Source organism: Falco biarmicus, chromosome 4 (genome assembly GCF_023638135.1).
Source record: "Falco biarmicus isolate bFalBia1 chromosome 4, bFalBia1.pri, whole genome shotgun sequence".
NCBI lineage: Eukaryota > Metazoa > Chordata > Aves > Falconiformes > Falconidae > Falco > Falco biarmicus.
The window spans coordinates 37,155,836-37,170,677 of NC_079291.1; the positions used below are offsets into that span (position 1 = coordinate 37,155,836).

A 14,842-nucleotide genomic window follows, 5' to 3' on the forward strand; every position below is an offset into this window, starting at 1 on the left:
AGTAGATGTAAGAGAAACATTAGACAGAAGATTAAGACTAGGTACAAGACAGAAGAATTGTCTGAACAAGGATATAAAAAGCAGGGGGAAAAATATTACAAAACTCCTTGTTATTTTGGAAGGTCAGGTTTAGCAGTCTCTGTTTTGAGATCAATGCAAAGAGAAAAGCTGCAAAAAAAAAACCCTGTTTGAAATTATGCAGAAAAATACGAGGACTCTCTGTACACATGTTTTTGTTTTCAGAATTTTCTTTTTAAAAAGGCTTTTTGTTAAATCTTACCTGAGCAAGCCTAGTACATTCCTCAGTTACAGCTTCATTCAGCTCTTCTATAAGTCTTTGTGTAGATTTGACTTCATCATCTATAAATAAAATATGAATAATTTGTAAACACTAGATGCACAACAACTTTTCAAAGGCCTAATTTCCTGCCTCAGTCACATTGCCTCTTCAGCTTTCTTTTTGTTCCATCACACAGACTCACTTATAGTAGAACTGCATGTTCAAGAGGAGGAAGTGGTAACAAATGGCTTTGTGTGTTAGTGATGTCTAGAAACTTTACAGAAACATACTGTAGGGCAAAGAACTTACGCCAAAAAATTATGCAAGGGCAAATTATGGGATGACACAAAAAACCCCATCATGATAACATAAAAGCTCACTATGGCAAAGAAGTAGTAGCAAAGAAGCTTAACTAATGTGGGCAGGGAGTCAATGCAGGAATTCAAAGAACAGAGAACAGAACAAGCCAAAAATATTTTGCTGATGCATTTGCTTATTATTTCAGTAAGGAATACAACTGTGTATGTTAATCTTTTGTATATTTCTTTACAATTAATTGACCCAATACAAATGGCAAAACACGAGTACTTTCTGTTCCTTCTTTTATATTATTATTACTTTTTGTTTGCTTTTTTAAGTACACCAAGTAATAGACTACTTGTAATGGGTAAGCAATTTGGTACAAAACCACTACAAAATGTTCTACAAAAACAATTTATTGGATAGCTACATGCACAAACTTTTGTGATTTTTTTTTTTAAAGACACTTACATATCAAGAGCTTCACTGCCATAATTTTGGCCAAGTTACCTGCTTGTTGAATTTTCAAGGTCTGGAGCTCCAGTTGATGCATTTTTTTAAGATCATTCATCTCTTGCAGGTGACTACTTACAAGTTCCTCTTTAAGACTGCAAAGAGCACTCTCTTTTTCTGCTTTCAAGCACTCACGAACCTGGTCTACATGAGCTGAATAAACCAGGGATAGGCAAATGCGCTGTGCTTCCATCTGTAGCCGTAAATCAGTCTTTGAATAAAAAGACACATTTTACAATGAGTGAGAAACAGGAAAATAAAAAAGTCCCATCTTAAATTTCTGAAATCAATAGCGTTGAATGGAATACTGCATATATGGTATACTTTAGGTAAATTTAAATATACAAAGGTTGGAAAATTGAATTGTAACAAAATAGTGTAAGACTTCTTAAATTTAAACTAAAAATTGAACTAAAACCAACGAAACTCAATATGCTCCAATTACTATTTTGCAGTGATAAAAACTCAACAAATGTTACCTGATGAAGTGATAGCACTATCACCACCAAAGTAAGCTAAGAAAGCTCACTACAAATACAGGAAAGAAGACTGTATTATTAGTAGACCTTAAAAACATTGATTTCCACGGCTTGTAGTTCTAGCCTGCACTTTTGGTTATTGTTTAGGATATGCCAATAATGAGCTACTTAGAGTTCAAACCTGAACATATTTTTATAGACACTTCTGGACCATAATGATTTTTTAGTTCTATGGCAGGAAATTGCAAGACCCTTATTCACATCCTCATAAAAAACCCCAAACAAATATTACACAGCTGTAGCTTTTTTCTATAATCTCAGAACTGTTTCCAATGTGGCTTTACTTGTGATTTTATTTCTTAGGAAATGAATGAACTACAAAACAACATAAAAGTAGGCAATGGTGGTATTAGTTCACTGCTAGGTGCATTTTTAGAACATGAAAAATAGTAGACTTGTTCTCATCTATTTCTACAGAAAACTTGGTTGCATACTTCTTGCACCACGCTATTCAACTTCATCACTGTATATAAATTTAAAGGCAGATTTATGATTCCAGCACCTAATTAAATACTGGTAATTCAATACTTCGCTATTTTTACTAGCAAATTACAATCCTTTCCATACTACCTGCAATTCATTTACAATACCAAAAAATATGAGAAAAATTTCTCCAGAAAAACTAAGAGATTGGTAACAATCACATGACACGTAACTTATCTTCACACGCTTCTCTTCTCACATTCACATCCAGATACATTTCTTAAGAAGTGGTAACAGCATACACACAGAGATCTTGATGATTGAAGATTAGTTTTTCACAAGCTTGATATTTCACAGGTTTGACAAAAGATAACTGAAGAAGTTAAGAGTTTCACTATCTCTATATTGTTTGAATTGACTACTTAGCAAGTTGAAAAGCTAATCACAGATTAAAGAATTACATCCTGAATAAGTTTTCATCTCAAGTAGGTTAAATCCTATATCAAAGTGTGAAATGTTACAGGCCTCTTCTCCTTACCTTTTTTTGTTGTCATTGTTGATCTAATTAAATGCAAGGGAAGAATATTTCTTTCACTGAAAAACATTATCTTCATACACACTGAGTATGATTACCATTCTGGTCATTCAAGTAACCACTTTCAACCACCGGCTACACTGCCACACACACACAACCACACATCTGTACTTCAAAGTAGCTAATAGGAAAAACATGATGCAAATTTCCAAGTGCAAGGTCCTACAAATTTTCATAGGTAAATTATTTTCTACACTGCTTTATGTAACATACCTGTTCTGATTTTAAGGCATCCACTTGCTGCTGAAGAGTATTATGTTCACTCTGTGCAATGGCTATTAATGATGTTTCATCCGTCAGTCTGTCTGTCACTCCATGCAAATGTTCTACAAAAGACTGCTGTTCTGGTTTCAACATTTGCTCAACTTCCTTTCTTTTTGTTACCTCATGACTGGTATCTTTATCCAAACCTAGATTTCCTCTTAGATTTATTCTTTCATCAACTTTATTCCTTGGACCAGGGGTTTTATTTCTACTTTCAGCTACTGGAGCAGCAGTCTTTAGAGATTTTCCTTTAGAGCATTTTGTCTTAGTGACATTACTACTCCTAATTCCTCTCTGAGCATGGCTAATTATGACTTCTAGTTCTTTACATTTTGCTACAACTTGTTCTTTCTCATCTTTTAAGGATTTAACTTTTTCATTTAAATGACAAATTTCACTATGTTTTGACTTCAACTGTTCCGAGAGATCCGAAAGTCTCAGGGATAATTCCAGTTTCTCACGCTGTGTAACCTCGAGCTTTTCCATAAGTTCTGTCATATCTTTCTCAACGTCTCCAGCCTCAAATGTGTCTGCCCTGAAGACCTTGATTTCTTTACTTCCTTCAAAATCAGAAGTTTTAGTCTTAAATAAAACCAATCTATTGCTTTGTAAGTGGTGAAGTTTTTCATTCAAAGCTTTGAGTTTGCTTTTATATTCAGCTTCCTGCTTATTCTTGGTCTCTTCTAACTCAGTTTTTGCCTTCAGAAGACTTGCACATTCTTTCTGCAGCTCTTCACAATCAGCTTCAAATTTTTTCTTGGTAAATGCAAACACACTCTTCTGCCTTTCAGTATCCTCTTGGAGTTGACCATTTTGGTTTTTAAGTTGCTCATTTTCAGTAATCAGCTTTTCTACCGTTTTTTGCAAGTCCAAAATTTCTGACTTAGAGCTAACACTGTTGTTAAAAATGACATTTTCTTCAGAGCTTACCAACATACTTTTTAATTTCTCTTCCAGAGATTTGTTTTCCCCCTTCAGAATGTTATTTTGCCTTTCAAGTTCTGAATACTTTTTTTTAAAGCTATCTTCTGTCTTCCTCATTTGTTCCTGCATCAACTCAGTTTTAAGCTGCAGCTCCTGAATTTCTTGTTCAAGGGTACCTTTTTCCTTTTCCTCCTGCCTAAGCACTTCAATCTCATTCTGCAGCTCATGGATTTGAAGTGTCATTTCTTCAGATCTAGAATTCACAATAGACTGCTGTAAATCTTTTAGGTTTGAAATCTCTAATATCAACTGATTTTGCTTTGTAATTAAGTTGTCCTTTTCGTATTGCATGGCTTCCATCTTTTGACTCATTTCATTTTGTACCTCATCTAACTGCTGTTTATGATGCATATTCAAGTTATCTTTAAGGTTTTCCATGTTCACCATGTGCTCTTTTTGTAAGTCTTCTTTAAGTCTGGAAAGTTCCTCTTCATGACTAAACAGCAGCTTTGTTCTCAGTCTCTCCAATTCTGCTTCTTGAGATTCAGCCATTCTGTCCAAAACCGCATCCTTCTCCCTTTCTAGCATTTCAAGTTTTATTTTGTAATTTGTGACTTCTGCCTCATGTTTTAATTCCAATTCCTTCCTAAATTCAGAAGCAGAATCCAGCTGAGTTTTTAAATCTTCAATCACAATCTGGTATTTTTCAGCTTCATTTAATCTACATTCCATGTCCACTATAGTCTGTTTGGCTCTTTGAACCTGCTCTCTTGAAAAATTCAGCTCTTGGAAAAGATCTTCGATTTTATTTTGTTGAAGAGACTTCTCAGCTGAAATGACTTCCATTTGTTGTGACAACTCTTGCTTTATTTTTTCCCTTTCATTATCAGCATCTTGCAATTTTACATTCAATTCATTAATTTTAATATTCATTAAATGCATTTGATCTTCATTAACATACTCATTCAAACACAGACCTGAAGTTTTCTCCAATTCTACTTTTTGTTGCAAAAGACGCTGTTCTATTTCCACTGCATGTTGCTTTATTAATTCTTGCTTCATTTGTACAATCTGCTGCCCATGCATTTCATCTAATTCAGCCTGAAGTTGTGCCAGTCTCCTTTGTGTTTCTAATTCCATTCTTTGCACAATGTCAGCTTCAGACTGGCTGTCTTTATAACATCGTTTCTGCAATTCTTCCACAGTTCCCATTAATTGTTTTATTTCATCGGAACACTGCCTTTCTTTCTGTTTGTAGGTGGCAAGTTCAACTTTCATGTTACTTATCTCCTGGTTCTTTAGTGAAATCTGTTCTTTCAATTCTTCAAGCAATTTACTGACATCTGATAATTTTTCCTTAAGCTGAAATGAATTTTTTTCTTCTTCTCCAAGTTTTGCTTCCAGCTCTCCAACTAATGCTTCTTTTTCCTGTAGTTTACTCAAATCTTCTCCCTCATTTTTCTGTTTTTCCTTTAAAAAATGAGCAAAAACCATGTTCTTATTTTTAGTTCATCTGAACATATAAGAACATTTATAGACTTAGCTATTAAACACAATGCCTTTTTTAGAAGGCTAGCGATCATTTATAAGAACTAAATATAAATTATTTGTTGACCTCATTTAAAGGCTTTCAGTACCTTTGGAATAAGTGACAATCCCTGCCCCCGCAAACAAAGGAAAACAACCAAACAAAATCAAAAAACACCAGTTACTTCCATTTTCCCCAGTTGTGCTCTGATACTTTAAAAAAAAAAATAAAGATTGGTACAAGCTTTGTCTCTTGTCACTGTTAATGATATTTTATTTTTTTAGGAACTTTTAAGATGTTTTCTAGGAAGGATAATAAAAAAAATTACACGAAGAAAAGAACTGGTTCTTTCCTTAAGACAGAAAAGACTGTTCAACCAGGTTATTTTAATTTTTTTTCCTAACAAAATGATCTAATTTAATCAAGACATTCTAATATACAGTATAGTTTCATAATCTGTTGTAAATATTTCTTCATTTTTTTAGAACATGATACATATTACTGATTTAAAAATTTCAGGTTTAAACTATGCATGTATTACGTGTTAGTTAACAGAAGCAGTCTTAAATTTAAAATTAGGTTAGAATTAAAATTAAATTAGAAAAATCTTTGTATGCATTATATACAGCACGCTCACAATCTGTGATTTGGCCCTTATATTTCAAAGCAACTATAAAATCCTGAAAGGAACAAACAGATTAGGAAAAGTGATCTTTCTAGTAAGGAACATACCATTTCATATGCTGTGATTTTGTCTTGAAGGTATGTAATCTGCACTTCAAACTCTTCATTCTTTTTTTGGTAATTCTTCAACAGACATTCTTGTTCTTCTAGCTGTTGCTGATGTGAAATTATCTGTTGCTTGGCTTGCAATAAATCAGCAGCTGTGCAACTATGGCTGGTGTTCCTTAGTGCTTCACTTGCCTGCAACTTGAATGTTAAAAAAAATAAAACTTAAAATACATCAAGTTCTTCAGAAACAGCTTGTACTACATATAAACAATATTTTTATTATTATTTTTTAAATAATGTTATTACTGTACTAAAAAATACATACAAAGAGTGATCTTTATTTTCTTCTTCCACATCACAGGCCTGAAGACTATCGCAAAATTTTAGAAGGTCTTTTAGGAGGTACTGATATAGCCTTATTCATTTGGGATGGCTAACCAATAAAAGATATTCAATATTAAATCATTTCATGGTGAGCTAGCACAGGACAGCAGTGTCTCAGAAACATTTCTAAGTAGTAAAATGAACTAGTTGCAATTACTGTCCCCATAACCAGATTTTTAACAATAAATAACTCAGGCTTCAGAATATAATCCACTTGAAGCTCAAAAGAGCTTTATAAGGTGCTTAAACAGCACAAAATACTACAATATCAACTGCAACACTGTAAACTGTGGTCACACAGGCTAACAGAGCACCTCAGTCACTAGTGCTTTTAGAACAAATGCTTCTCTGAAACTTAACTTTGTTATTTAAATTAACTTCTAATAACACCACAAGAGGCAGGTTTTACCCAAAAATACAGGAAGGACTAGAGCATGAAGTGGTGGGGCCCACCAGAGTTGATGACTGGCTGTTTTGATTTCAAAGGGAACAGGCTGGATTTCTGCCCAAAGCTCTGGGAGCTAATTACACAAGTGTTTTCCCCTAAAATAACTGTCATTACCCAGTATTTATCAGAAGCTACTACCATATACTATGAAAGAAAACAGCCTAATTTTTACTATTCTATAGTGAATTAGTACAATAAACCAGGTACTTTAATGACAACTGTAGGACCCTAAAGTGACTGCTGATCTACATTATGAGAGCAATTCTTCAAAAATGCACAAAAATTCTGTGTTTCTGAAGGAAGTAGCCTTTTATGGACCATCCAAAGTGACACCAATTTTCAAAAACCGATAAATATTGGTAGCACTGTAACTTACATGCTGAAACTGAATTTGCAGTTTTTGACTTTGTTCAGTAAGCTCTAAGAACTCCCTCATAGTTTCATCCTTTTCTTTCCGTGCCTGCTGTAGGTTAGTAGTGAGCTGAGTGATAATGTCATCTCTTTTTTTGATAGCAGCTTCAAATTCTTGCAGCTACAAAATATAAAATTTAAACTATTAGTGTACCTTAAAAAAAAATATACTAGCTTATTCTAGTTAATTAGAAATAAGTCATCCCTAACCTCTCAATTTAAAAGATGTCTCACAGACCTACTGGAGCATTTATGTTTTCACAAACCCTATTTATAAAAATTTCAGAAACAGAATTTCCCCCCTCACCTAACAATATATGACTTCTCTTTATCAAAGAACAAAATCTGAACCTTTAAGAAGGTTAATTGCTATGTATTTAACTTGCTTTTAAACTAAAAAGTGTGGCCACATAAACAAACCATCATAAAGGAAGCCAGAGTATCTACCTAATAGTGTTTCAGCAATTTTGTACAACTACTCATGTCCACACACTTTTCCCACAATAAATGCAAGTTATATCACCTTTCACTGAAAATGCAATAAATTGCATTCATCATACTAAAAGTATGTAATAGATACCATGCAGTACTCTACATTGTGAACCCTGAGAAATTATTCATAACTACATGAGAAAATCAGCTCAAGCTGCAAAACTTACACAGTGTACCTAACAGATGAATCTTTTGTAATTTGTAATGATGAAGAAATGACAAAAGTACAGAAAAAAATCCTTTGCAACTGTTTAACTTTTTTTGTAGGATTACAATCAGGCCAACAGGAATTCCACAATACTAATTCCAACTATTTTACGTGCAATTACATAAATACATGTGTTACTTGGTTAAATGTCTATTTGAACTTATTTAAAGACTACTGGAATCTTCATCTCTACATATTGCAAATTTCTTAAAACAGTTATAGAGGATGACTGATGGTTTGTTCCCAAACTGTTCCCCAAAAGAAGCTTCTCCAGGTTATACCCTGAGTCTCGAAGTTAAAATTGTAATGCTTCCAGATAAAGCTTACTGATTTAGAGGATAGGGACATTATTCAGTGGGATACAAAAAACAGAAGTCCCTTAAACAAGCCAAACTATGCAAAGAATTTGAGGAAATTCCTGTAAAGTTCTTTTCACAAGACTGAACTCCTACTATAAAAGCACAGACCTAGTAGAAATACTAGATGTTTGTTATAATAGAGAAAATTAGGAACAGATCAGACACTTAAGTATGTCATACCTTTCCTTTTGCATCTGTTCAAAGAAATTGAATTAATAAATATCTGTGTTCCAATCCACACACTGTTATGATAATTTTCAACTTTTATAATTCAATCTTTTTCTATAAACAACAGGCAGAACTAAAGCAACAAGGTATCTTCCACACTCCCCTTTTACAATTCTTTTGTTTCTTCTGAAAAACAAACTATATGCATTTCTCAACCGAGATAATATGCACTGTACTACTATCATAAAAAAACATGCTGCAACTATTAAGATATTATTGTACCACAGCCTGCTTTGCTTTAATATATTTTAATTTATTTTTAAATAGTAAACAGTCATTTAAAAAATGCAAACATTTCCACTTTCAGCTTTTTCAGGAAAATCTAGCAGTAGTCACAATTGTGAGAAGCTAGAATTATGTTTATGTTCTTTATTACGCTGTAATTATTACTATTATGTTTAGCAACACAGACAAAAGACACACTAATCAGAAGCTGAGTTTGACTTAAAATGCAACACCAGAAATTCACCAACAGACAAAGGAATGGTAAACCACCTCCTCCAGGGCAACCAACAAGATCAGTCTAGTATGGTGGAAAAATACAACATCCATTTTCACAGAAAAAATACAAATGAAAGCAGAAAAAATTATAACTGTGCAATAATAATGATTGCGAAAATGACTGAATATTAGAACAATTTCTGTAGTAGTTTGCAACAAATAGAAAAACACAATGATGTGACTTTAATCCAAATTAAAAGAGAGAAGTAAGACATGAAGCATGACAAAGCACTGCTTCCAGTGCATTGCCACACTTGCTTGAACTGGAAGAATATTCTTTACTTTACAATCTAACTTCAAATTCCAATGGCATTTCTAAAGTACAAAATACTTCCCTGTAATCCCAAGATGTTTATTGAAACATTCTGACACAGCTGCCTTGTATTCCAGACATGAAGTCTGACAAAATATCTTTTTCGTTCAAGGATCAACTAGTTATATTATTCCTTAGGAAGTAAAACCTAAGGTTTTTTTATCTTGGAGCAAAAGAAAGGTATTAAAGAAATGCAGTCTTTGCACAACTAGAGAAGAATTAGGGCTCTCCTTGAAGAAAATTGTCTTTGCATTCCTGATTTGAACAAAGTCACTTCAAAGACAACTGGAATTTTAGTCACAAAATACAGAGAAGCAAGACACACGATGGAAATGCCATTCAAAGAAACAGAGTGCATAGTATTGATTGAAAGAAATTATGTGTAATTCTGTATCACACACTGACTGCATTGTGAACAGCTGCCATTAAGTGTGAACTCTTTCAGGTGATGCTCTGCAATTTTGCATGTAACCAAGTAGCAAGCAGAAAGCAACATAAGGTAATTATACCTGTTGCAATCCTTCTGTACCATAAGCTGCCCTCATTTCTTCTAGCTCTCTGTTTAGCTCTTCAATTTCTTGTTGTTTCCCAGCCAATTCATCCTCCATCACCTCTAGTTGCATGTGAGAGTGCTGCATTCCATACTCAGAACAAATCTCTCCAATTCCAAATTCTTCTTCCTAAATCAATCCAAGTTCCTTAACATGCCATTTTTTTATGCTTTATCACAGTAAACTAAAATATCAAATGCCACCTTAGAACATTAACATACAAGACAGCATCAAAGATCTTATTGCCATGGTAACCTCTTTTGTTAGTATAATTCACATCTCAGAAGCACTAACATAAAGCATTTCTGCCAGTTCTGCTTTATAATCTTAGCCTTAATAGAAGTAGTAATTTGTTTTTAATTTCAAGTTTAATGACACACTATATTAAAATATAATAAATAATGTAGATGCAGAGCAGAGCATGCAAAATAAAGTATTAGTCAGCAACATAGGTTTTGTTCAGAACAAATTGTTTTGAGGTTTTTAGTATTTACCATTAGTATTATCATTCAATTTGCAATACTGTACCCTGATTAAGTCTGCAGGTATAGCTGTTCTTGTCACAAAACTGCAACCATTTACCTGTATAAAGACAATTTCTAAATACATTATTATTTGAAATAAACCTTGATTTCTATTTTCCATTCATTTGAATCTTTTGTGGGGATTCCTGCAGACCAACAGGAATTTTTATGCTACAAAAATTTCATTTGAAATACAAAGTAGCTTTATATATAGTAAATTGCATCAAAGTAAGCATATGTAACAGGTAAAACACCCAAAACTGCAAAAATGGATACTACTGTCTAAAACCAAACCCCATATTTTGAATTTAAACATCTAAAGAAAGCAGAGGGATTCAGATTTAAAGGTCAATGCAAAGCTTTATACTTAAAATTATTAAAATGCAGTACTATTGCATTTAAAATTGTTTAATATTTCTCTATATTACTAAACATAGTTATGCATTCTAAACGTTATTTATACGCCCCCAAGATTTACTCTTTCTGAAAGTCACCAATCTCTCAATAGTAGATGAAAGGCAGTATCATAAGACTCTTATCCTCAATTTGAAGGAATTTCTTAAAATTGAAAGAACAAGGCAAAAATTATGCATTTAACATAAGACATTTGGGGAAAATCCTCTTTCACCCACCTCACACTGCAATCCCTTTCAGCTTCTGTGAGAATTTTGGTTCTACACACTGTGCAAACCAGTAAGGACAAATCTCCAAAAGGCAAGCAGAAGCCCAAGTGGCAGTTACAGGTCAAAAAACCACCTCCAAATGAAAAGAATTATGTTGTGTACTTCTGGGTAACCATAAAACAGACAGGCAGGCTTTTAAAGGAGCAGACCAATGTTTTAAAATGAGAACGCAGTAATAGCTGTATTTCCCCTCAGAGCTTTCTATTACATCAGAGCCTGAAACAAAATAACGCTACTTGAGACTGAAAAGCATGCATCACAGTGTTTCAGACCGGAATACTATGTTTCCATGAAAGAAAGAAGCTATACTGCTCAGACTTTTGCCGTAGTCTAGATTAGGGCTTACTTACAAAGGACTATTACGCCTGAGCAAAGCAATAAGCACAGTTAGAAATGGGATCGATATAGTCATCAAGTTTGTATTAAGAGAATGAATAAACTTGCATTAGACAAGAATTTGCAGAGCTGACACAGTGCCCTTTCAATTCCTGGCTTCCAGTAAAAAGGAAGACAACACAGGCAGATTATTACTTTACTTTAGAAAGAATTAAGAAAATTGCAGTAAACAGCAGTCCAGGCAACTCACAGAGGCACTGCACATCGCTTGTGTATTGCCAGATGTTCGCTCTACATTCAGACATACAAGCATCTACACAACGCCTGGCACCAACGTCTTTATTCAGATTTTGGGGCATGTCCCAGATTAATAACACTAGTAGTTTAACAGAAACTCTATTTTGAAACACTTTTCCTTTTTTTTTTAACTCATATTTTATTTAGGCTTAATTGATAAAGATGTAGTATAGGATTCTTGTAATCTACCACAGTGGACATGCTTCTCTTCCTGTGAACCATTTCTGTGTACAACAAAGACTCTTAGTTGCTTTATAACAAGCGCTGCTAGGAAAGACATAAAAGCCTTATCTCATTAAATGTTCCAGACTCCTCAGCAGCTGAAATTTCTACAAAAGACCTTTCACTTATAAAAGGGATTTTGCTATATTCATTCAAAACAACTGCCTGGAACTTCAGAAATCCTGCCTCATTTCACAGGAGCCTAACTCTTAGAGATCACAGAAATGAACCACAGTAATACGGTAGTCCATGCTATTTCTCATCTGGTACCTTCTCCTTTCAAATGCCTTATGCCTTCTCTTAAAGTGCAAACTGAAACACAACAAGACAACAAACTGCACTGCAATCCATGGAAAAAGCAGCCAAACCACAGCAGCAGGGTGCTGTGCACATGGGAGACTCAAGAGCAGCCTGGCAACTTCTAGCACGACAAGAATCCTTCTGTGTCAGAACAGACAAGACAGTTGGGGCTGAGTTACTACCTTCAAAACATCTTAATTTAAAATTATTTTTTCACTTATCTGCAATATATGAAGACTGTAATCCAGATGTCAGCTTCAGCATTAACATCTGTTTACAAAAGGCCTACTGAACTTCTGTGTTTTCTGTCATGGCCCCAGTAGTTTACCCATATAGAGATTTTCTGCAAGCCCATAAATACTACTGATGTGGATTCTTAGAATTTTTTTTCTTTTAAAGCTTTGCAGTTCACCTTTAATGCTGAAACATCCTTATGATGCGCTTAGTTACATACCCCAGCAAACAATCAAAGGTGTAAAGAAACAATCAAACTGCATCGGATTTTAAGGTAATGGAAACAAGGAGTAACCAGAGCTCTAGATACAATTGCATAAACAAAGTAAGAAAAAATTAGATTTTACAACACATTAGCTGCCCAGGAGCAACTGTTCTGGTGAACAACAGACAGGAAACAAGCGAAGGTTATAGAAGTCATTCAATGGACATTCTGATTTTTTTCTTCCTTGTTTGTATTTTCAAAATAATTCACAGAAACAGTATTTACTAATACAAAGTAAAATAAAATTTGTAGTCTATTGGCTAAAAATAAAGGTATTATTTGTATTGCATCAGTAAATACATATGTTTAAAACAAATTAATCTTCCAGAAGAACACAAAGAAAACCCAAGTTCCACCACTGAATTAAGGCAGCAATTCATGACAACTGCCACCAGGGGGCAGGATTACACTTACGAAGTCACTGTACCTCTTTTAATGTTCCTTAGACCTTGGAAGACTTGAAACTGTACCCCAGAAAGAGTAGCAATAATATGTAATGTGCGACTACTTATAACATTAATGCCAGTACTACAGAGATCTCCCTTTATCAATAGCTAATTCATGCTCAGCATACTGTTCAATCACTGGCAAATATAAAAAATGCCCTCAATACAACTTATTACAGACAGGCAAGAAGACTTCTGATTAATCAAGTGCTTTGATTTCGTAGTAGAAACATACAGAAGTATCTTTGAATGGATTAACAATTTTACCTCATGTTTTCATTCCCCCCAGCCCCCTTTTCTTTTAACTTTTAGACATCCGACTCCTTCACAAAAATTAATACGTAGACCAGCAACACTGCTTGTCACTGTTCTTAGCCTCTCCTCAATTATCTAGTTATGTCACAACTGACTGTATGAAACAGCAATTAGGGTTACTTGGGAAAATGAATTTCAGTTGTGGGATTTTTGTGTTTTGTTGGGGTTTTTTAATACTCCATAAACAAAAAACATTCTCAGTTAGTGATGAAAATAATTACAATAATCTAACTACAGTTAATAACTTCTGAAGAATAAAAACTAATGGCTTTTTAAAATATCATGGCTTAATACACTTCTTAATATATTAATAGCACACAATAAAGGATTTCTTTATGTAGTGGTTAAGGTTGAGGTATAGAATTTCATTAACATTAAAAAAAATTGGGTAGAGAGTCAATAAGGGGGGGAAAAATAACCAGGTGAAACAGTCTTTCAGTCATACTGTAAAATTGAGGCATACAGAAAATATATGGGGGCAATTTCACCTTACAGTTATAAAAAACCCCACAAATACTAGCTGTTGGAAAAAGCCTAGCTTCCCTTAGTTCCGAGTTGAGACCATAACCTTAAATAGCTAATCACCATTATCATCTAATGTAAGACTATGCAGGTAGGTGTCATCCTTGGTCAAAGTAAGTAATTTGTTACAAAAGGCAAGCTGGCCACATGATGGATTTATCAGTCTCCAGTTTGGCTACTACCTTTGATAATGTATGTATTTAGAAAGGTGGCAAAAAAAAACCTGAACAAGAGACTGTATTTACAATAAAATTCCTTCAAGACAAGAATTCCTATATAAACATTCACTGGTTCCTACAAATTTCGTATTGGCTTATCATTGTGTGTCTGGTAAATTTCCTAAAAAGCAAAATACTCATAACTGAATTTTATCCAATTCCCCAAAAGAAGGGGCTGAAGAATTATAAACATCTGACTTATTTTATCAACTGCAACAAAACAAATTATTTATTACCTATTTCACTTTGAAGCATGACAGCCTTGCTTTCAACATAATTTCTGACAAAAACCACTAAAAAGAATACCAATGTTCTAACCAACGAGGGGAAAGACGAATCAACAAGCCTATGTTTCTACAAATGTGTCATTTCTTAGTATTCTGAAATGGAGGCCATGTATCTGAAAAACGTAAGCACAGCAACATTTCATGCAACTTCAGAATTATGTTGTTACAGATGGAATGCAACTTATTCTCATCTTCTTCAA

General features: G+C 34.0%; 1 protein-coding gene across 9 annotated transcripts in view; it reads right to left on the reverse strand.

Moving 5' to 3' along the window:
* Positions 1-14,842, reverse strand: part of AKAP9 (A-kinase anchoring protein 9) — a 120,770-nt gene that overhangs the window by 67,013 nt on the left and 38,915 nt on the right. For 6 of the 9 annotated variants that reach the window (XM_056335590.1, XM_056335593.1, XM_056335594.1 and 3 more), the window contains exons 4-10: positions 10,522-10,575; positions 9,952-10,122; positions 7,307-7,462; positions 6,099-6,296; positions 2,864-5,308; positions 1,091-1,304; positions 281-360 (exon numbers count right to left, since the gene is read on the reverse strand). In XM_056335590.1, coding sequence (XP_056191565.1) covers positions 281-360; positions 1,091-1,304; positions 2,864-5,308; positions 6,099-6,296; positions 7,307-7,462; positions 9,952-10,122; positions 10,522-10,575 — 3,318 coding nt within the window. The remainder of the gene's footprint in view (positions 1-280; positions 361-1,090; positions 1,305-2,863; positions 5,309-6,098; positions 6,297-7,306; positions 7,463-9,951; positions 10,123-10,521; positions 10,576-14,842) is intronic. The other 3 variants (XM_056335597.1, XM_056335598.1, XM_056335596.1) reach the window with 2 other exon arrangements.